General features: G+C 39.3%; 1 protein-coding gene across 1 annotated transcript; it reads right to left on the reverse strand.

Annotated features, from left to right (window-relative positions):
- Positions 1–1,793: 1,793 nt before the first annotated feature.
- LOC117273443 (uncharacterized mitochondrial protein AtMg00820-like) lies at positions 1,794–2,610 on the reverse strand. The gene is made up of 3 exons (XM_033652613.1): positions 2,466–2,610; positions 2,323–2,402; positions 1,794–2,204 (listed from the first exon to the last, which is right to left on the reverse strand). Exons 1-3 carry the CDS (start codon positions 2,608–2,610, stop codon positions 1,794–1,796), a joined length of 636 nt encoding a protein of 211 aa, XP_033508504.1.
- Positions 2,611–23,526: the final 20,916 nt, after the last annotated feature.

The following is a 23,526-nucleotide window of genomic DNA, read 5'->3' on the forward strand; positions in this document are numbered from 1 at the left end:
ATGGTCCAGAACTAATTATTGAATTTACACTTATCTTTGGCTTAGACTTCTCAATTTTGGATTTAGACGCAGGTTTTGAGGATGATTTTGTTTTTGAGGGAGTCTGGCTAGTCTTTGTCATGGTGGAGTGAAGACAAGATGATTTCCTTTGTTTCTTGCTTAGGGTTGAAGAGAAACAGTGAATTGGGAGAGGTGTTAAGAGATGGTTTTAAAGGAAAGTAGTCCCGATTTGACTCGAAGGAGAGAGATTGATTTGAGTTCCGGTCAGACTCTAACAACGAATATATTTGACGAATGGACTTTTAGAATTAATAGGAGTCTTACCTTGACGAAATTCCCCCTTGATCCTTGACTTTGATAACGGATATAATTGATGCCTACTTGATTAAGGAAGTCTGAATGTAGCAGTAACTCAAGTTATTAAGTTTTAATGAATTTTAGATAAGATGGCATGTACCTGAGTCAAAGAACCAACTCTTTTGCGATTCGCTAGTCCCTCTGCAGTAAAGCTTCAGACACAATAGGTTAATATCATAAGACACACTCATCAGTTAAATTTTTGAGGCAAGTTGATGTACTTAGAACAAGTATGAGATTGAATCAAGTATTTGATACCTCATACATCTACAACTATTGACCTTTTTTTGTCTTAGCCAATCATTAGGGTTCAACTTAGTGGGATGACTTGATTAATCCTAGTTCCAGCCTGTTTATTTCAAAATGGTCCCTACTCAGTGCCTTAGTGAAAGTGTCAACAATTTGACCTTCAATTTTACAGAAATTTATTGAGATATTTTCCTTTTTAACAATATCTCTGAGGAAGTGGTGTCTGATGTTAATGTTCTTAGTTCTCTTATGTTGACATGTATTTTTAGTAATATTTATAGTGCTAGTGTTGTCATAGAATATAGGAATACAATCAATAAAAATACCATAGTCCCTGAGCTGCTGCCTTATCCATAGCAATTGTGCACAACATGATGTTGCTGCCACATATTCTGCTTCAGCTATAGATAGGGCCACTGAGTTTTGCTTCTTTGTTATCAAAGACACAAGGCAATAACTAAGGAAGTGAGCTGTTCTTGAAGTGATTTTCCTGTCAACATGAAAACCTGCATAGTCAGCATCAGCACAACCAACTAAGTCAAAGTTATATCCTCTTGGATACTACAGACACAAATCATGAGTTCCTTTATGGTATCTAAGTATTCCTTTGATTGCTTTTAAGTGAGACTCATTGGAACTTGTCTGAAACCTTGTACATAGACCTACACTAAATGCAATATCAGGCCTGCTTGCAGTGAGATATAGCAGTGAACAAATCATTCCTCTGTACAATTTTTGTTCTACATTTTTCCCTTCTTCATCTAGATCAAGATTTGTTGAAATGGCAATAGGAGTATCAATTGACTTTGAAGAATCCATGTTGAATTTATTCAAGAGTTCTTTGATGTATTTGCGCTGGTGAATCATGGCTCTAGTAGGTGTCTGCTTAATCTGTAGCCTAAGAAAGAAATTCAACTTACCCATGATGCTCTTTCCAAATTCATTCCCCATCATTTCAGCAAATTATTTACAAAGTATTTTATTAGTGTCTCAAAAATAATATCATCCACATACACCTGTACAATCAGAAGATTCTTTCTTTCGTTCTTCAGAAATAGTGTATTGTGCACTTTTTCCCTTAGAAAGTCATTATTTAAGAGAAATTTTAAGAGCCTCTCATACCAAGATCTTGGAGCATGTTTCGGACCATATAAAGCCTTGTACAATTTGAAGACATGATCAGAGAACTATTCACTTTCAAAGCCAGGAAACTGTTTAACAAACACTTTCTTCTTTAAGTAGCCATTCGAAAATGCACTTTTTACATCCATCTGATATAGTGTAAATCCCATATATATAGCAAAGGATATCAACATTCTGATGACTTCCATTCTGGCTATTGGAGCAAATATTTCATCATAGTCAATTCCTTGTTCATGATTGTATCTCTGAACCACTAGTCTGGCCTTATTCCTTGAGATATTTCCTTGCTCATCCAGCTTGTTCCTGAACACCCATCTGGTTCCTATAACAGTTCTGCTTTTGGGTCTTTGTACCAAATGCCAAACCTTGCTCCTTTCAAATTGGTTTAGCTCCTCTTGCATGCCCATTATCCAGTCTAGATCCTTTAGGGCTTCCTTTATGTTCGCAGGCTCTATCTAAGAGAGAAATGCAGTGAGTGCACATAATATTCTCAAGAATGATCTTGACTCCTGCATTTGGATTAGAAATGATATTTTCAAGGGGATGAGAGCTTTGGTGTTTCCATGGCCTAACTTGTAGACCCAAAGATTGTTTAGCAGAGGAGTGCCCTAAAGGACCAGCATTAGTGGGTGCAACTTCGCTTGTCTGAGTATCTGTCAGAGTTGTTCTTTCTTCTTCCTATTCTTCCTGATCACTTTCATCACCTTTCTGATTACCTGATACTCCTTCAAGATATTGCTCAGATTCTCCAGAAGTCTTTTTCTCTGTGATCCCTATGTCATAGTCTTCATCCTGCAAACCTTTCTCAGCCATGTTGTTAGATTCATCAAAGATTACATGAACATTTTCATCCACACACATAGTTCTTTTAGAAATACTTTGTCTTCTTTATTAAGTGGTGAATATCTTAAGAATACTCCCTCATCACTTCTATCATCAAATTTACCTAAAGTTTTTTTGTCATTGTTGTGCATAAAATATTTACAACCAAAAGCTCTTAGGTGAGTGATGTTGGGCGTTCTTCCTCGAAATAACTCATAGGGAGTTTTCTCAAGAATTAATCTGATCATGCACCTATTTAACAAGTAAAGACTTCCTCAGCCTAGAAACTTTTAGGAAATCTACTAGCAATTAGCAAAGACTTGCCCATATCTTCTAGAGATCTGTTCTTTCTTTCCACAACACCATTTTGTTGTGGAGTTCTGGGTGCAGAGAAGTTATGTTCAATGTCATGAGGGCTACAGAATTCAAGAAATTTAGAATTTTCAAACTTAGTTCCATGATCCGTTCTTATACTTGACACAACACTTCCTAGTTTCTGTTGAATCATTCTGACAAACACACAAAATACATCAAATATTTCATCCTTAGAGGCTAGAAACAAGGTCAATGTGTACCTATAGAAGTCATTAACAATAACAAACCCTACTCTTTACCGTCATGGGCCCACATAGGTCAATGTGGAGAAGTTCAAGGAGTCTGGAGGTAGTGACAACTTTTTTAGATTTAAAAGATGAACTTACATGTTTACCTTTGACACATGCATCACAAACCTTATCAGATGCAAACTCAACTTATGGTAACCTAAGAGCCAGGTCCTTTTCTGCCAGCTTATTAAGTTGAGACAGACTGGCATGACCCAATCTTCTATGCCACAGTAGCGGATCATCTTTCACTACACTTAAACATGTATTCTCACTCCGAGGAAGAGACATAATCGATATCTTATAGACATTGTTATGTCTCTTACCTTTCAGAATAATTTCATTAGTATCGAGTTTAGTGACAATACAGATTGTTGAATTGAGCTTTACCTCATTACCTTTACCACACATTTGAGAGATACTGAGGAGATTATGCTTGAGTACAACTTCATAGTATACATCCTCTATAGCATGAGAGAGTGATTCACCAACTTTACCAATACCTGTTATTTGTCCCTTCTTCCCATTTCCAAAGGACACACTCCGTCCTTAGAAGGCTCTCAGTGAGAGAAATTCTTCTTTTTACCAATCATATATCTTGAACAGCCACTGTCTAGATACCAATCTTGATTGTTTCCTCTCACTTTAGACTACAACAAAAATCGCAGGTTAGTTTTGGGAACCCAGACAAGCTTGGGTCCCTTTTTATTGGAAAAATGTTAAACCAAATCTCTTTTTGCCCAGAAAGGAAGGACCACAATGTCTTTTTCTTATCTACCTTAATCATCTTAGCTTGAATAGAGGAAGTGGCTATGGGTTTTTCATTTATTTCCTTATGCTTAGGTAGGCCAAAAGTATTTTTGAACTGAGCATGAATTAAAGCACGGAAACTATCTCTAAAGTGTCCTACCTTTCCACAGTGAGCGCACATCCTATTATCAGAAATTCTTACATACTTAGTATAATGACCCGATCAGTCATTTTATGTATTTGAGCCTCATTTCTCCTTTAGACGCATCACACATGTATATTTATGGCTTTGTTACTTGCGGGGTTGATTAGTTTTATTCCGGGAAGGTTTTGGGTTGATTTGGACTCTTTGATTCTTGGTTAAGAAGCCTAAGTTAAAAATATTGATCAAAGTTTGAGTTTTGTGAAAACGGCTGCAAAATTGAATTCGGAGGTCCATAGGTTGATTTGACTTGTTTTACCAAAAGTTGGCAATTTGAGGTTTAGAAGATTCCCTAAATTTGACCATAGGTTGACTTTATGGCTATCGGATTTGGAATTTGGTTCTGGGACTTGGAATAGGTCTGTTTTGCTATTTGGAAATTATTTGTAAAATTTGGTGTCATTTGGAGTTGGTTTGATCGGATTCAGACGCTTGGTTGCAGTTCTAGAGGTTCTTGAGTGTTCTTTTAGAAATTCATGCGTTTTGATGTACGATTCATGGTTCTAGATATTATTTTGGAATTTTGACCATGCGAGAGAGTTTGTATGATATCTTTAGACTTGTGTGGATGTATGGTTTGGATCCTCGAGGGCTCGGATGAGTTTGGCACGTGTTTCGGAATAGTTTCGAGCTCCAACAGGTTTGCTGATGTGCTGATGCCTCAGGTGTTGCAGTTGCAAACACCAACATTGTAATTGTGATCTTAGTAGGGGGTCTCAGGTATCGTATTTGCGATTCCTGGATCTTAATTTAGAATTAGTACTTGGGCTGGGTAGTCTCGCATTTGTGACATTTTAGTCGCGCGATGGGAGCAGGCTTCACACGAAGCCATTGTTGCAGTTGCGACTTCCCCTTAGGCTGCCAGGAGCCACAATTACGAGTCTTTCTTCACAATTGCGAACCTAGTGTCACTGTTGCGACATCTGCAACCTAACAAAAGGGGCTGGAAAGTCGGGATTTGAGTTCATTTCTCTCATTTTAGAACCTTGGGCTCGATAGGAGGCGATTTGGAGAGGAAATTTTCACCTACAATTATTGGGCAGGTAGTTTTGATCATTTCCAACTATATTTCATGATTATATATAAGATTTCACATCAAATTTATGAGCATCAAAGATAAATTTTAGGGATTTTTGTTTAAGTTTTGAAAAATGAAAATTTGGGTTTTGAGAGTCAAATTGGACTCGAATTTGAAAACAAAACACATATATAGACTCGTGGGTTTATGGGTAGTCAAGATCTACCCTTGGACCCAAGTTTTGATCGGGCGAGCTCGAGGTTGACTTTTGTTGACTTTTGGATAATTGTGTAAAGATCATAGCTTTATCTATTGTAATTGATTTCTCTTGCATTGTTTGATATTATTAAGTCGTTTTTGGTAAGTTTTTAGCCGTACAGAGGTGAATTTGAAGGGAAAAACTATTTTTAATGTTGATTTGTCCTGGTTGAGGTAAGTATCTTGTCTAACTCTATGGGAGAAAAGTACCCATTAGGATTTGAGTTGATTGTGCTAATTGAAGTATACGAAAGACATGTACATGAGGTGACGAGTGTGTACACGGGCTTATATGTATTATTTGACGGATTTAGACTCTTTGGATATTTATAAGCTCTTAATTGAAGTTATTATTCATTGTTATATTTTATGTTATCAATTTTATTGGCACATGCTTTAATTGAAATTATTATTACATGTTCTAGTTTTTCATTGTCAAAGTTACTTTTATATGCACTTATTGTAGTTGATGTTACATGCTATTATTTTCATTGTTGAGTTGTTCCCATGCATTTAGACGTAGTTTCTATTCCATGCTATCTCTTTAATAGTTAAGCTTATGTTATGCACTTATAGTGAAAGTTGCTATTCCTTCGAAATACCTTCTTTGTAAATTATTGAAGTTGTAGATGTGAAAACTAATACATTGATATTGAAGTTGTTATTTATCAAGATATATTTCCTTGTGGAGTTGTTTCTCATTTATTTTATTATTTTTGTGATTCTTGTACACATTGTGATTGAGCCGTGGGTTATGTGTTGTGGTAGCATTGTTATTATTGTTTTGGCAAAGTGGTGACGTATGGGCACTTGCAGTGTGAGTTAATTATTTTGTTGATATATTGATACGCATGCGGTCGTATAAGGGTGGGTATTGAAACGCATGCTGTGAGATAAGATGGGATTTATACGCATGTTGCTAGTAAGGGGATTACTCGAAGCCAAGCGGTGAGATAAGGGTGCTAAAAGGCGTGTAGCTATGTCAAGAAAAAATATTTTTAAAATAAATGCAAGCCTCACGCGGTGATTTAAGGAATATTGTGATTTTGATTTGTGAAATGTGAAGGAAAAGGATGTGTCGTGCCTCAGTTGTGATTCTTGTTGTACATTTTACATGAAAACACTTGTTGATTTGAAACAATTATTGTCATTCCTTCATTTGCTTTTTTTGTATCAGACTACATTTGATTTCTTGTTGTTCTTGTCATATGCTCATACTTGTTGTCTTTTATATCTTCAGCCTCTGAATCACTCATGGCCATGATCCTTATTACTTCCTCTTCTGTCTTGTTTTCTCAACTGCCATCAGTGCTAACTCAATATTTTCATTTCCATAATCAGCTTTCAGAGTCCTCCATTTTCATGGGCAGAGATGTAAGAGGACACCTTGTAGATGACATTTCTTGGCAGACTCCTATAAAAGGAGGTTCTTTGCTTAGCATTTTTCTGAATTATCGAGCGATCCTCAGCATTATATTCTTCTTCTCTTTTGATGCTCTAGTTTCATTTCTATCGACTTTAGTTGGTATGATTGGCCCGTGATTGTCAATTATCCATAGGTCAAAATTAGTTGCCTAAAAGAACACTTCCATGTGCATCTTCTATTCATTATAGTGGTGTCCATCAAAAGTATGGGGTCTTCCAATATGCATCCCTAGCTGTACGGGAGCCTCGGCCTCAACGATCTCGTGTGAGTCAATTACATCATAAATATTGATAGCCTCGTCTTCTTTCTCCTCCTCTTTGTCACTTTCACTATCTTTATATGCTGCCAGGAAAGCTTGTTTCATGGCCTCAATGAATCTCTTGCCTAGAATTTTGCTTTTGTTTAGGCCTCGCTCCTTCATCTTATCCTTTTTTTCTTTCTCAGCTCTTTCTTTTTTCCATTCAATTTTCCACATTGGACAGTCTTTGACCATATGATCTAGTTTGTAACACTTGTAACACTCATCATAAGAAGACTTGTTAATCTACTTAGGTTTTCTATTGTTTTCTCTCTTTGGTACATTCTTGGAGTTCTTCATGAACTTTTTGAATTTAGCAAACATTTCTAGGTCCAGATCATCATTGTCAGACTTATCTTCTTTAGAAGCCTTAATAACCAGTGCCTTATCTCTCTTTGGTTCCTCCTTGCGTAGTTGCGGCTTTCTCATCTTATGAGTTTTTAAATTACCAATCAACTCATCTAGTGATATCTTGTCCAACTCATTTGCTTCCTGAATGGCTATGACTTTTGATTCCCATGAAGCAAGGAGAATTCTTAGAACCTTGCTAACTGGTTCTTCATAGGTATACCTTTCCCAATGACTTTAGTTCATTTGTTATGATAGTGAACCTGGTCATCATCTCCTAAATAGGTTCGAAGTTCCTCATAGAGAAAAGCTCATAGTTTCTCATAAGCAGCTCAATTCTTGATCTCTTCACATGATTGGTTCCTTCATGAGTACTTTGTAGTGAGTCCCAGATCTATTTTGCAGTGGAGCATGTAGATATCCTATTATACTCATCAAGACCAAGACTACAAATGAGAATCTTCTTGGCCTTGGCATTCTTTTCCATCATCTTGAAGTCTGCTGTTATAAATTTAGAAGGGTCTTTGGGAACAACTTCAGTTTGCTCATTTTATTTGATGGGAGTCAATGGTCCTGTATACACTATAGTCCATAATTCATAGTCCTCAGCTGTTAGAAAATCCTCCATTCTTGCCTTTCACCAACTGTAGTATTTTCCATTAAATAGAGGTAGTCTAGTAGTTGACTGTCCTTCGTTGATTCCAGGTGGAACACTCATTTTCTTTCAATATCTCTCTAGGTGTTAACCATGTTTAAGAGAACGTACTCTGATACCGATTATTAATTTGAGTGCCTTCCTAAATTACTAAAGAACATAGGTTGTTTGCCTTACTCCTTACGCGTAAATAAACTAAACAGTAAAGTAAGAACATCAATTTTACGTAAAAAATTATCTGGCTTAAAAGATTAAAAATCACAACCTACCACGTAGGATTTTAACTTCAACTTCACTAAAATAATTGAGCCAAATGTATTGATTACAACACTTTTAATCCAATACCCCCACACTTCTCCTACTTCTTCTTGTTGTATGAAATTATAAGTTACTCTAACTTGCAAACTCAGACAATACTCCAACTAACATTGTTTGAATAATATCATGATTACAACTCAATCTCCTAATACACATGAACTAAATTGATTCAAGAAAATGACTTTTAGAACAAACTTGATGAGAGACTTGACGTAAGTGTTTAACTGAAATGTTGTTCTATATTTTTTAGTCAATATGTAAAAGGATAGTCTTCAACAGTCCATAGGCCAAGTATTTAACTTCCCAATGCTCCGAGATCTTTAGGAGTCCTATGCGTAGTCAACTCTTATTTGCTTGCAAATCCCGAAGTCATGAGGACTCCACAAACCTTGTGACTCGTATCTAACAAATATCCATAGGCAACAACACTTATCACATCAAGAGTCCTTCCCAGCAATATCAGATTGCAGTAACTTTGTATAAAAGTTATTGCCATATAAGGACCTTTAGCAGCTACTGTGAGAACCTGGTTCTTAGCACACGGTCATTGCACACACTTGTTAATCATCAAAACTCAACTCTCAACAAAAAGAAAATATCTGTTGGGCCCGATTCTATGGCCTAATAGTCAGCGATGACCTCGACCATTTTGAGACGGCACTGTTGCCTCGAGATACCGTTGACAATGATCTCGGAGCCCCCAAACGGGGCCACCGGTCACAATACTCCGAGTGCCTTTTCCTACCGGGCCACGACTTTTATGTGTCATATCCCTATTGATCCACCTGGTAGGTCCGAATTTTCACCCCATAAAAATAAACATGAGCTCTTTTTTGATTTGAAAATATAAGAAATATTTGTTCTAAAAGGCTCTAAAACTTGACCTTCGGAAAGCAAAAAGTGACCGAATTTGGAATGAAAGGAACTTTAAATTGCAATCCATTTTTTAATTGAAAAAAAAAGATGACGTGAAAATGAATTAATGAATTTCAATATGTAATAATTGGAGAAGAAAATGAAGGGTAGCAAAACTTACCGTCGTAACTTTGACAGATTTCCTCTTCACATTTGAATGATTAGAATTCTCGTCTAACGGTAATTTCGATGCTTATTTCTTTTTATCATCTTAATTAGGATTTTTACCATGCTACACACTATATGAAGCTTTTTTACCTTCACTATTCAAGTTTCAACTTAATTACATTGACATATACAATTTACCAATTATATACATTTTAGGAATTAAATGAGATATCAATTAAGTCCATTTTTCACGTTATACACTATCTAACGTATATTCCCACCCCCCATGTTTCTCTGCCCACCCCCACCCCCCACATTTCTGAACATCTTTCCCTCCATTAACGCTTTTCTTCCATATTTATTCAAATAACTTTTCCATTTTCTCTTTCAAATTTCCTGATTTCTCTCTCAAAATTCCTACAAAATCCTTAGTTCATAAACAATTCCTTCCCTTTCGATGAAGGAGAATGGAACTCCGAGGAAAAGACCTAAAAAATCTACTGATGGTGAAATTCTTACATTTGATTTGAGTCCTTTGTCACCGGATTCACCCAAAAGAATGATGAAATTCCGACATGCAACAACAGAGAGAAAGTCCCCGCTTACCCCTCATGAAGATAGGGCAGAGGCACGAAAAAAATCAAGCATGACATGGATGATACTGAAGGATCGTCATATGCTAACTCAGTAAAATGGAAGGGCAAAGAAATCGCTGGTGATGACAATTTCGTGGAAGAAGAAGTGATTCCCAAATCTGCAAAAAATAATTAAAGTTTCTCTTGCTGGCAAACCTTCAATAAGGAAGAAGGTTAAAAAATATCCTAAAAACATACACCAACAGTCTTTAGACAAGGTAAAATTGTAGTAATAACAATATTTATTTTTTAATTTTTAGTTAAAAAGCTGTTTCATGCTCATCCTGATACCTACATTTTTGTTATTCCTTTATTTTAGAAATTTTATCTACATTGCGTACATATCTTATTGTTTATTAATTTTTCTAATATTTTCAGAATTGTATATTTGTTGTATAATATTTGAAATAATTTTGTTTGGGTATATATTACATGACTTAGTTTGTTTTATTGGTTAATGTTTGCTCTCTTTGTAGATATTAATTGTATTTTTTGTAAATAAATTGTAGATATTATGTCTAGTAGTTAGTTTTCCCCCCACTGTTTTGAATATAGGTTACTTTGTAGTTTTCTTGTTCTAAACAGAGGACTGTCAGTGTTTTGTAGCTGCATTGTAGTTTTATTGTTTTATTTGTTTTGTAATTTGTCATTTAATTGTCTGCAATGTATTGCTGTCATTTTGTCTGTAGATAAATTGTAGCAGTATTGTTCTTATATATTTTTTTTGTCTTTAAACATGTTTTGTGCACTTTATTGGCATGCCCAAAATATATATCCAAAATCAGGTAATTCACCTTCTGATGAAGTATGAATTGAATACATATGTGTCTTATTTTTCTTTCAGCAGAGATAAAGGGTGAGAGGGTGAACTTTGGGCTGAGGGAGTTTTCTCTTATTATTGGCCTCAAATGTGTTACTGTAGTAAAAAGATTTGGTTACACGCCTAAATATGATAGTAAAACAATGAGGAGTTATTTTTCGAACAAGAAAAATATTGAGAAGTCGTACCTGAAACAAATTATCTGTAGCCGTAGTTGGGTGAATGGCGAGGATGCATTCAAGCTATGTATTATGTATCATATAGAGTTTTTCCTCTGTCCTTCAGAGAAAGAGAATGGTTTGCTAGACCACTTTAGGTTCTATTTAGTTGACTCGGGGCAATACGCAAGTTTCGCATGGGGTATAGATACTTATACACATTTGCTTCAGTCTGTTAGGCATAAGTTGACCCCATCTGTGCATTTTTATCTTCTTTGAGGTTTTTCCCTCACTATGCAAATCTCGTTGTATGAGTATTGCTCTACTATTAACACAGATATTGCTACAAGGGTTGGTGATTCAATCCCATGTATCCTTAACTGGACAGCAACAAAGGACAAGATAAAAATATACTCCAACATCCATAATTAGTTAATTTATAATGATTCCCCACTCCGCTCAAAAAGTCAACAATGTCAACCCTTGGGCCCACGTGCCCGGATCCCTAAAATTCTTGAAGATAATTATTACACATAATACCACGAACTCAAATATATAATTTATTCCTAATTTCATGTCTAATTTTGTGGTCAAAATCCAAAAATATCAAATTCTAGGTTTTCTTTCAAAATACCTCAATTTCTATAAATTTTCATGCTTTAATCCATATATAACTCATGTATTTAACTTACAACAAGTGGGAATAAGTTACCTCACAATAGATGATGAAATCTCCCCTCCAAGAGCTCCAAAAATTGCCCAACCAAGTGGAAATGAGAGAGAAATGAACCAAATCTCGTATAAAAATCAAGTCTGCCCAGGTCCTTCCTCTTCGCGATAGCGGAAAAAGCCTCGCGATCGCAAAGGCTAACGAGCCCAGCCCCAAAATTCCTCCTACGCGAACGCAAGCTCCACCATGCGATCGCGATTCACAGCCATCCAAACCTCCGTGATCGCGCTCCAGCCTTAGTGAACTCGAAGGTATAAACTCCCAGCTTAGCACTTCCTCATACGCAATCACAACACACCTCCTACGATCGCGTAGAAGAACTCCCCCACAACAGCCCAGCCTCAACAACCCTATGCTTTCGCGACTTCTCCCACGCGAACGCGAAGAACCTCTTGCTCAATCTTTGCAATTGCGAGACCATTTCCGCGATCGCGTTGAACAAAGGCTCCACCAGTCCACTTTACTCTTCGCGATCGCGTCCTCTCTTTCACGATCGCAATGCATACCCAACACACCAGAAACCAGTAGCTGCAACACACAGAGAAATGGTGTGAAATGCACCCGAGGCCCCCGGGATCCTGTCGAATCACACCAACAAGTTCCAATACCTTAACCAAACTTATCCAAAGGCTTGAAATGCCACGAATAATATCAAAACCACTAATCGACGATAAAAATCCTTCTTTCAACTTTCAAACATTCAAACTTTGTTGAATGCATCTGAATCACACTTAAACATTTCGGAATGATGCCAAACTTTACATAAAAGTCATAAATCATGATACAAACCTATTTCAAGGCTCGAAATTTCATACGGACATCGATAACGCAAAATTCCACTGCATAACAAACTTAGGAATTTCTAAAACTGTCGAAATGCCATCTTTCCACAATAAGCGCCGAAATGCTCCCGGGCCACCCGATACTCAACCCGAATATATGCCCAAGTCAGAAATCATCATATGAACCTATTGGAACTTTCAAATCCTGATTACTAGGTCGTTTACTCAAAAATCAAACCTTGTCAACTCTTCCAACTTAAAGCTTCCGAACTGAGAATTTTCTTTTTGAATTAACTCCAAACTTCCCGAAATTAAATTCCGACTATGCGTACAAGTCATAAAACATGAAGTGAAGCTACTCCAGGCCATAAACTGCCGATTGACAAGCTAGAGTTCAAAATAACCGATCGGGTCATTACATTCTCCCCCACTTAAACATAGGTTCGTCCTCGAACGTGCCACGAACTGCTCCAAAGTTGCCCATGTTCGCTGTTTAACACATCGTGCACCTACCCATGCTACCACAACCCATATGAGCACATTAGCCCAAGCCAGACTAAAGATCCTTCCAGCTACCTTAGCCTCAAGCCTTAGAACCAAATTCCAACATCCGAAATTCTCTACCAGGTCTGATTCTAACATACGAGCACTGTATCAATCTCCACACACTGTATCAAACATGATCATGCACCCATGCTAAAACCGCAATGCACCGCATAATTTGTTTGCCCATAATAACATCCTCCAACCATAGAAGCTGCAAATTCACTAGTCTGATGCCCGTAGCATACCCCATAATGTGTATAAGGACTGATCCAACCCTTGCAATACTGCAAAGATGAAAGTGACACATAAAAGCTCATAACCGCCTTCCAAATCAATAAATCCTGGAGTCTCTCTTCTTGATAAGAACCATTTCCTCATTCTGAACTGATTATTGACATTTTCCTCCTAATATACATTATGTGAGTCCGATTGCACTAATTTCAGGCTCGAAAACCTCGTCTCCTCCAGTTAAGCTGCTCGACCAACAAGCCACATCAAAAACCACCTAAAATATTTTATGACGATATCAATGTGTCAACAAGTCACAACAGAAGCTATGAACCTATCTCGAAGATGAGAAACAAGGCACACAAAATAAGTATAAGGAACTGTACTCAACACCTCACTGTTGCGGGGTGTAACCCGATCCATACAAGATACCTATGCGGCGTGCAACCCGATCCAAACATAATACCTATGCGGCGTGCAACCCGATCCAAACATTATTCCCGTGGCGGTATGCCACCTGATCCACACATAATAATCAATAAGGAAATACCTACCGAGCCAAAATGCTCATATAACACCACCAGCTACACGGGATAACAACATATGTGCGAATTATCAAGCCATCTCAAAACCCACATGGCGTAATAGAGTATTACATAAAATAGCTGACGACATGAATAACATCCAATGCCCGAAGACTCCTGCTTAAGAAATGCTATGCTGAATGAACACATCCGACCTGATGTAGAGCATACATTCACATTAGATCTACCAACGGACCTCAAGTCAATTTTGATCATTCCAATACTGGGCCAACAACCTTCTAAAGATTTACAGTGACCCTATTCATGACAAATTCGAGCAGCCGTCCAATCCAGAACAAACTCCCACAGTCCACAACCAAAGGAATAGAGTGCCTATCCAGAATAACTCTCCCATTAGCGACAGTACCAGAATCTCCATACCTGATTTCAATCTTTAACAATCAAATGACTAACACGCCACACCTATACGATCTTCCCGTGGGATATACTACCACAACCTTCTGTATCAGGTAGTAAAATTTGAACATCAATGGCCATCGACCATGCTATTTCTATAGTGCTACTCAAGCATCTGCATTTCAATACCCAACACTTCTTCCACAACCAGACCATCCTCAAGTTGTCTGAAAATAGTACCAACATACTCTGAACATCTGAAATCCTCCCCACTCCTCCGAGATCATGACATTCTCATCAAAATTGAATCACAACCTCAATGTGCATGCGGGCTTGACAACCATTCTGATTCAAACCATTACTAACTAACCCAACTTCTTCCAATTTACTCTTGACTTGCCTTTGAAATAATAATAGCTCCATTCAAAAAACATAAAGAAACTCAAACAACACTCATCCCAAGTGACCCAAATCACGAGACCATATCGTCTCAATACCCATGAACCATCTCATACCCTCCTCATGCACACAATAGCATCTCTAACCGGTACACCTATTCTGAAAGACCTCTAGCGAATTCAAAGGTGTTTCTCCTATTTCTGTAATGCTGCATGGCAGACCAGATGATAACATAGAAATTCCACAAGTATTCTTCACACTCTGCTGAATAATCCCGATCTTCAGCCACATAACGAACCAAAAATCCTTAGACACTGCGCTTAAATTGTTGAACCCACTAGAACCACTGTTGAGAGTCACCCACTCTGACCTGGTCCCAAATGTATAACCAAACTCTAGTGCGTTGTTAGCATATGAACACTCCCAAAGAAGCAACCGGATGAATTCTTCTCTTGTACATCACATCTATAAAGAGAATAAACTCTAAGTCATCCCAAAATCTGCACATGAATTGATAAGGCAAAATATAGCACACATTCATCAAGTTCTTTGCCCTAATTTCTCTTGATGTTTTCTTTCCTTAGTCATAACTGATCCATCAATGTACCGATAACCTGATACTGCCAAGGCACACAACCATGTGACCCAATCGTAGATGGTGGGCTCCCCCACTTAGCTTTAAGCTACAATCATATAAATCCAGATCTCACAATAACCCCTCCTTCTCAGTTACCATTATCTCGTACTGTTAACTCTCTAAATGTTTTGCAATCTCTTGTTAAACATTTCATAAAACATTCCGAATTAACACCCATAATCGCACATTCGACCTCCTTTTGGTAGTAAGTTTAACTCTTCATAGGAACTACATCAAAATCTTGCAACTACTAACCTGCTCACAAGAGATAGCCCACCTGTGGAATTCCATACCGACATCTTCCAGCGACGTTGCCCCAAGTACAACTACCACGAAATTAGCAAACCCTCCTGAGCCCATGCTCGCCCATCAGCCGTAAAAGTCTGTTCATTCCCCATTAACATCAACTGAAAGTCCAAAAATACGTTCCAAACTTGAAGTCACATTGCACCCTATAACGATAATCAAGCTTTTACACCCCTCTTCATTCTAAGCAAACTCCTTTCCGTCATATTCATCCTTCCTCAGTACAGTAGCCACCATCCTAAATGAAATCCATAGACCTAGTCACTGTCCACCATGATCCCCAAATCTCTCTAAACTTTTTCAAGACATCTGGCTATCCTACCACATAATCCATATGCTAATCTGCCACTCCTACATCGGTTAAACCATCTCCTTAAGCAACATATCGACCTCTGTTGTTCATACTTGACATTCTAGTGATTCAACCACTGCGAGACACCTCCCACCATGTCTTTCCTCCTCATTCGCTACTAAAATACTGCCTCAGATCATAATCCGTCTTTGTAGCACTCGAGTGGATACATTGCCACCAACTCTGAGGCTCCATAAAGATCATCTCCCTTGAGCCATCAATTGTTGAAGCACCGATTCGGCTCTCAAGCTGCCATACACCGCCATCTCTGGTAACCGCTGCTTAGGCACCATTCTACAACACCCTGCCCCGAAGGCAAATTAAAGAAGACCCTAATGTCGATGGGCCTTAATGCATTCCAACAAGGACAACGACGCCGCATCATAATGAGAATTCCACCACGTTCAAAAGTATCAAGTCTTGCTACTCTGTCAACCAAGGCGTGAACACCCATAGTCCAACTGCCTTTCCTCTGCTAGAAGTAAATGCCGAACCTCTAAATCATGAATCGAGTAATCCTCCCTTCGAGCCATTCACTGCCGCGACATGTAAATAAGCACCCTACCATTTACACCAGCACTACGTGACAACTTCGCATGACCATCATAATACACTGTGCATAGCCTAGAAAATGTGGGCAACACTAACCCTTCCATATGGAGACGATAACATCCCACTCGAATACGCAGGGAGAAACATCCTGCACCACATTTCCAGTATCGCTACCACTCCTCGATGCTCAATTGATAACAAGCACTCAGCATCCTGTAAGAGTGAGTAGGAAGGAAATGAAGTTATAAGCTTCAATGGAATCAAATCGCACGATGAGGAATCAAGAAGGGAAATGCTTCTAACAACCCTGTAACCTCTCGAAGATAAGCATAGATGTCTCCATACTGACCCGCAAGACTCTACTAGACTTGCTCATGACTCGTGAGACCTAAGTGAACCTAAAGCTCTGATACCAAGTTGTAATGACCCAAAACCTACTATAGGTCGTGATGGTGCCCAATGTCACCGTTAGGCAAGCCAACGATGCACTACTAATTTAATTATTTATTTTGGAAATCATGAATCTTATTAGATAGAGACATAAATGCGTTAAAAATCATAGATACATACAATTTAAATAAAATATAAAGTAAAAGTGTGTCGATGTTAAGCAAACCATAAACAAATTCTAGAACATCCCAAAACCCGGTGTACAAGTGCATGAGCATCAACTAGGAAGTACAATAACAATACAACATCTGTCTGGAATACAAGATAAAGTAAATAATTATGATGGAGACTCTGTGTGCTATGAGTGGTAGTATGTGTAACGACCCGGCCGGTCGTTTTGAGTATTATAATCTTGTTTCCCCATTTACTGCTCAAGTTATACTTTACAGTTGTTTTATGACTTACCGTGTTAGTTGGTTCGGGTCCAGAAGGATTTCGGAGTGAAATGAGATACTTAGTCTCATAATTGAAAACTTAAGTTGGAAAAGTTGACCAGATATTGACTTATGTGTAAACGACCTCGAAATTTAATTCTGATGATTCCAATAGCTCCATATGGTGATTTTGGACTTGGGAGCATGTCCGAAAAATTATTTGGAGGTCCGTAGTGGAATTAGGTTTGAAATGGCGAAACTCAAATTTTTGGGAAGTTTGATCTGGGGGGGGGGGGGGGGTTGACTTTTTGATATCGGGGTCGAAATCCGATTCTGAACATTTTAATAGGCATGTTGTGTGCACAATTTGAGGTCAAACGGACCTGATTTGACAGGTTCCGGCGTTGTTTGTGGAAACTTGAAATTTCAAAGTTCATTAGGCTTGAATTGGGGTATGATTCGTGATTTTAGCGTTGTTTGAGCTAATTTTAGAGTTTGACTAAGTTTGTATGGTATTTTAGGACTTGTTGGTATATTTGGTTTAAGTCCCAGGGGCCTCGGGTGAGTTTCGGAGGTTTAACGGATCGAATTCGGACTTAGAAGAAAATCTGAAGTTTTCTGCCATTTGATGTAATCACACTTGCGGAATTTCCATCGCAGGTGCGAGCTCGCAGAAGCGAGCCTTTCATCACAGATGCGTCCAGGCGTGGCTGGGGCTTCGATTGCAGAAGCGGCAGGTAGCCGCAGAAGTGTCCCCGTACATGCGGGCGTTTGATCGAAGAAGCGCAAGGGCGATTGGTGAGGCAACTTCGCAGAAGCGGACAGCTACTCGCAGAAACGTGTCCGCAGATGCGCACAAAATCCAGCAGAAGTGGAAACCCCCAGGTAGTACAAAAACAGAGGGGTTCCGAGCTTTTGCCATTTTTTTGGGCATTTCAAGCTCGGGCTGGGTGATTTTGAGCGATGTTTTCAAGGGAAATCTTGAGGTAAGCCACTTGTGATCATTTCTACTTCATAATATTGAATTATCATTGAATAATCCGATTAGATTACATGTTTTTGCGGTGTAAATCGGGGATTTAAAAATAAGATTTGAAGATTTGGAGATCGAGTTGAGGTCGGATTTTGGTAAAATTGGTATGGTTAGAATCGTGATTGAATGTGCTTTCGTATTTTGTAACTTTTATCGGGTTCCGAGACGTGGGCCCCACGAGCAATTTTTGAGCTAAATTTTGGATTTTGATGGAAAATTAATATTTTCTTATGGAATTAATTTCAATAAATTTTATTGACTGAATTGAATTATTTGTGGCTAGATTTGAGGCGTTTGGAGTCCAATTCACGAGGAAAAGACATTGCAGAATAAAGAATTACATGGCTTGAGGTAAGTAACAGTTCTAAATTTGGTACTAAGGGTATGAAACCCCGAATTATGTATTATGTGATTGGTTTTGAGGTGACCCATATGCTAGGTGACGGGCGTGTGGGCGTGCACCGTAGGAATTATGACTTGGTCAATTCCATGGAACTATGTAGTTGAAAAATCTGTTGATATCCATACATTTTTCCCCGTATTAGAGAAATTGATCTATGAATCATGTTTAAATCATATGTTTACACTAGTGGGACCCACAAAGATCGTGTACTTGTGAAATTAGCTGCTAAATTTTTGTTTTGCATTCAGTCACAGTTTTATTTGCACATTTTTACCTCAGTCTCTCTTATTCATTATTGATGCATCATATCATTGTTGTTGGGCTGCTTATCTTGATTTCTGAGAGCCCGAGTGAGGTCGAGGGCCTAATTATGAGGATATTTATGGGATCGAGCTGCGCGCCGTAACATGTTTCATTGCTATATGCCATGATTGGCTTGATATAGCGCTTGGGCAGAAGGAGTCCCTCCGGAGTCTGTACACACCCCCGGTGAGTGCAGGTACCTACTGAGTGCGAGTGCCGAGTGCCAAGTGATGAGCGATTGTGCGCAATGAGTGACTGTGAGGAAAGAGTGACTGTGAGGTTTGAGTGAATGGGAGGACTGAGTGACTGTTACTCTGAGAGGATGCATTAATTTCATTATTTACTGCATTTTAGCTGTTATATATCACTATTTTTGGAAATTTCGGAAAAACATTATTTTCTGTTTCGGTCAAACTTGATATTAAATTTTAGTGAAGTCTTAAATGTTGAACTTGAGAGCATGCCTACTCTTTTATATTAGAAAGTACTGTATTTGGAATTAGCGGAGAAGCTCGTCACTACTTTCAGTTCTTTATTTATTATTGTTACTTACTGAGTTTGTTGTACTCATACTAAACCCTACACTTTGTGTGCAGATCCAGGTGATCCCGGATACAATGGGTGTTGATTCTTTCACATAGTCGATTTTTTGGAGATTTAGAGGTAGCTGTAATGTTTCGAAGACCTTGTCTTTCCTTCCCTATCCTTTTGTTTATTGTATTTGGTCTCAGATTATTATAGACCACATTTTCCAGACTTATAATGTATAGATGCTTATGTACTCGGTGACACGAGGTATTGGGAGTGTGTTTATGGGTATTGTCGAGACTTGTGGATTGTGTTTAAATATTATATTTCCAAACTTATAAGAAATTGTGGTTTATTGAGGTTGTAGGCTTGCCTAATATCGAGATAGGCGCCATCACGATAGGTTAGGATTTTGGGTCGTGACAAGTTGGTACAGAGCCTGGGTTACATAGGTCTCACGAGTCATGAGCAGGTTTAGTAGAGTCTTGCGGATCGGTACGGAGACATCTGTACTTATCTTTGAGATGCTGCCGAACCCTTAGGAAAAATTTCGATTTCTTGTACTCTGTCGTGCGAATTTGTTGATTCCGGAAACTAAATTTCTGTTATTCTATTCTCTCACAGATGGTGTGAATACATACTACCGAATCAGATGGTCAGCCACCAGTGCCACCAGTTAGGGCCGCGATAGGTCGGGGCCGTGGTCGAGGTCGAGGTGTAGCTCGTACCACAGTTGGACCTGCACCTGTAGTACCACCAGTTGCTCCAGCTCGAGAGCAGATTCCAGATATAGCTGAGTCGATAGGACCAGCTGTGCCCATTGAGATTCTAGGCCTTCAGGAGACTTTGGCCCAGATATTAATAGTTTGCACTGGCCTTGCTCAGGTGGTTTTGGTTCAGGCCACACCTGCCACTTCTCAGGCTGGGGGAGGTACTCATACCCCTGTTGCACGTACTCTAGATCAGGTTGTACAGGGACTTCAGATACCGGGGGCACTACCAGCCCAGCCGGCTGTAGCTGTTTAGGCCCCGGTAGTCCCCGTTGTGGCAGATGATGAGCAGAGGATACTTGAGAGGTTTAGGAGGCTTCGACCTACATCATTTAGCGGTGCTGAGTCAGAGGATGCTTAGGGTTTTCTGGATATGTGCCAGTGGATACTTCGGACAACGGGTATTTTGGAGGCCAGTGGGGTCTCGTTCACTACTTTTTTGTTTTCTAGAGATGCCTTCAGATGGTGGGAGACTTATGAGAGGCGCAGGTCAGTCGGTGTTGTACCACTTACATGGCAGGAATTCTCCGTTCTCTTTTTGGAGAAGTTTGTGCCACAGTCTCGCAAAGAGGAGCTGCACAGATAGTTTGAGCAGTTACGTCAGGATGGTATGTTTGTGATGCAGTACGAGATGAGATTTTCCGAGTTGGCTCGTCACGCAGTTTGGTTGGTTTCCACTGATAGGGAGAGGATTAGAAGGTTCATTGATGGCCTCACATACTAGCTACGATTCGTTATGGCTCGGGAGAGAGTATCTGGTGCTACTTTTGACGAGGTAGTTGACATTGCTCGGCAGATAGAGATAGTTAGTAGCCAGGAGCGTGGAGAGAGGGAGGCCAAGAGGCCTCATGGTCTCGGTGATTTCAGTGGTGTTCCTTCAGGGGGTTAGTTTTACCACGGTAGGGGTCATCCAGTTCATCGTGGTGCATTATCCAGCCAGGGTTCATTTAGTTCTCATCAGGGTCAGTCATCTCTCAGTGCCCTGCCAGCCCAGAGTTCATCCTCCTTCAGTTCAGGGTTCAATTGCACCAGGTACTTCTAGCAGTTATTATGGTTCTCGAGGCTCGATTCAGTCAGCACCACCACCAGTACCGGGGAGCTACTTTGAGTGCGCGAAATTTGGGCATATGTGGAGACAATGTCCTCGCCACTCTGGAGGTCCAGTGTAGTAGAGAAGTTAGACTATGACTTCAGCACCAGTTATTTCACCACCCCGCCAGCCAGTTCGGGGTAGGGGTTAGTTAGCTAGGGGTCGCCCAAGAGGGGGAGGCCGACTAGGTGGCGGTCAGGCCCGATTCTATGCTTTTCCTGCCAGGCCAGATGCCGTTGCCTCAGATGCAGTGATCACATGTATTGTCTAAGTGTGCCACATGGAAGCTTCTATATTATTTTACCCTGGTTCTACTTATTCGTATGTATCATCGTACTTTACTCATTATCTAGATATGCCAAGTGAGTCCTTAGTTTCACCTGTTCGTGTATCTACGTCGATGGGCGATACTATTATTGTGGACCGTGTACGTCGGTCATGTGTGGTAACTATTGAGGGACTGGAGACTAAAGTTTATCTCTTATTACTTAGTATGGTTGATTTCGTTGTAATCCTGGGTATGGATTGGTTGTCTCCATGTCATGCTATTCTGGACTGTCACGCAAAAACTGTGATGTTGGCAATGCCGGGGTTGCCGAGGGTCAAATGGAGAGGTTCTCTAGATTATTTTCCCAACAGGGTAATTTCTTATTTGAAAGCCCAACGTATTGTTGGGAAAGGGTGTTTGTCATATTTGGCTTTTGTGAGAGATGCTGATGCAGGTACTCCTACTATTGATTCAGTACCGGTAGTGAGAGACTTTTCGGATGTATTTCCTGCAGACTTGCCGGATATGCAGCCCATTAGGGATATTAATTTCGGTATTGACTTGGTGTCAAGCACTCAACCTATTTCTATTACTCCGTATCGTATGGAACCAACTAAGTTAAAAGAATTGAAAGAGCAACTTCAGGAGCTTCTTGATAAGGGGTTTATTAGACCTAGTGTGTCGCCTTGGGGTGCACCGGTTGTGTTTGTGAAAAAGAAAGATGGTACTATGCGAATGTGTATCGATTACAGGTAGTTGAACAAAGTTACAATCAAGAATAAGTATCCTTTGCCGTGTATTGATGATTTATTTGACCAACTTCAGGGAGTGAGGGTATTCTCCAAAATTGATTTGAGATCTGGGTATCACCAGTTGAAAATTCGGGATTCAGATATTCTAAAGACGACATTCAAGACTCGTTATGGTCACTATAAATTTCTTGTGATGTCATTTGGGCTAACCAATGCCCCAGCAGCATATATGCACCTGATGAATAGCGTATTTCAGCTGTAACTTGACTCATTTTTCGTGGTATTTATTGATAATATCCTGGTATACTCACGTATCCAGGAGGAGCATGCACATCACTTGGGTATTGTATTACAGAGACTGAGAGAGGAGAAAATATATGCCAAATTCTCTAAGTGTCAGTTCTGGCTTAGTTTGGTGGTGGATCCGAAGAAAATATAGGTAGTTCAGAGTTGGCCCAGGCCATCTTCAGTTACTGAGATTCAGAGTTTTCTCGGCTTGGCTAGTTATTATCGTCGCTTCGTGGAAGGTTTCTCATCTATTACATCGCCTATGAATAAATTGACCCAGAAAGGTACAACGTTCAGGTGTTCGGATAAATGTGAAGAGAGCTTTCATAAGCTCAAGATAGCTTTGACTACAACTCCAGTATTGGTGTTGACTAAAAGGTTCAGGGACTTATACTGTGTATTGTGACGTATCGCATATTGGTCTCGACGCAGTGCTTATGCAAGACGGTAGGCTGATTGCCTATGCATCCAGACAGTTAAAGGTACATGAGAAGAGTTATTCGGTCAACGACCTTGAGTTAGCAGCTATTGTTCACGCTTTGAAAATTTGGCGGCATTACTTGTACGGTGTCCATTGTGAGGTTTATACCGATCACTGGAGTCGACAACATCTGTTTAAATAGAAAGATCTTAATTTGCGACAACGAAGGTGGCTAGAGTTGCTTAAGGATTATGACATCACCATTATTTATCATCCTTGAAGGGCCAATGT

Source organism: Nicotiana tomentosiformis, chromosome 12 (assembly GCF_000390325.3).
Source record: "Nicotiana tomentosiformis chromosome 12, ASM39032v3, whole genome shotgun sequence".
Classification (NCBI taxonomy): Eukaryota; Viridiplantae; Streptophyta; class Magnoliopsida; order Solanales; family Solanaceae; genus Nicotiana; species Nicotiana tomentosiformis.

Excerpts from the sequence above, each read along its gene's own strand:
- LOC117273443 (XM_033652613.1), bottom strand. The coding sequence starts at position 2,610 with ATGTGTGTGGATGAAAATGTTCATGTAATCTTTGATGAATCTAACAAC. Across the intron at positions 2,403-2,465 it reads ATATCTTGAAGGAGTATCAG|ATACTCAGACAAGCGAAGTT; the intron begins GTAATCAGAAAG and ends CAACTCTGACAG. Across the intron at positions 2,205-2,322 it reads AACAATCTTTGGGTCTACAA|ATAGAGCCTGCGAACATAAA; the intron begins GTTAGGCCATGG and ends TTTCTCTCTTAG.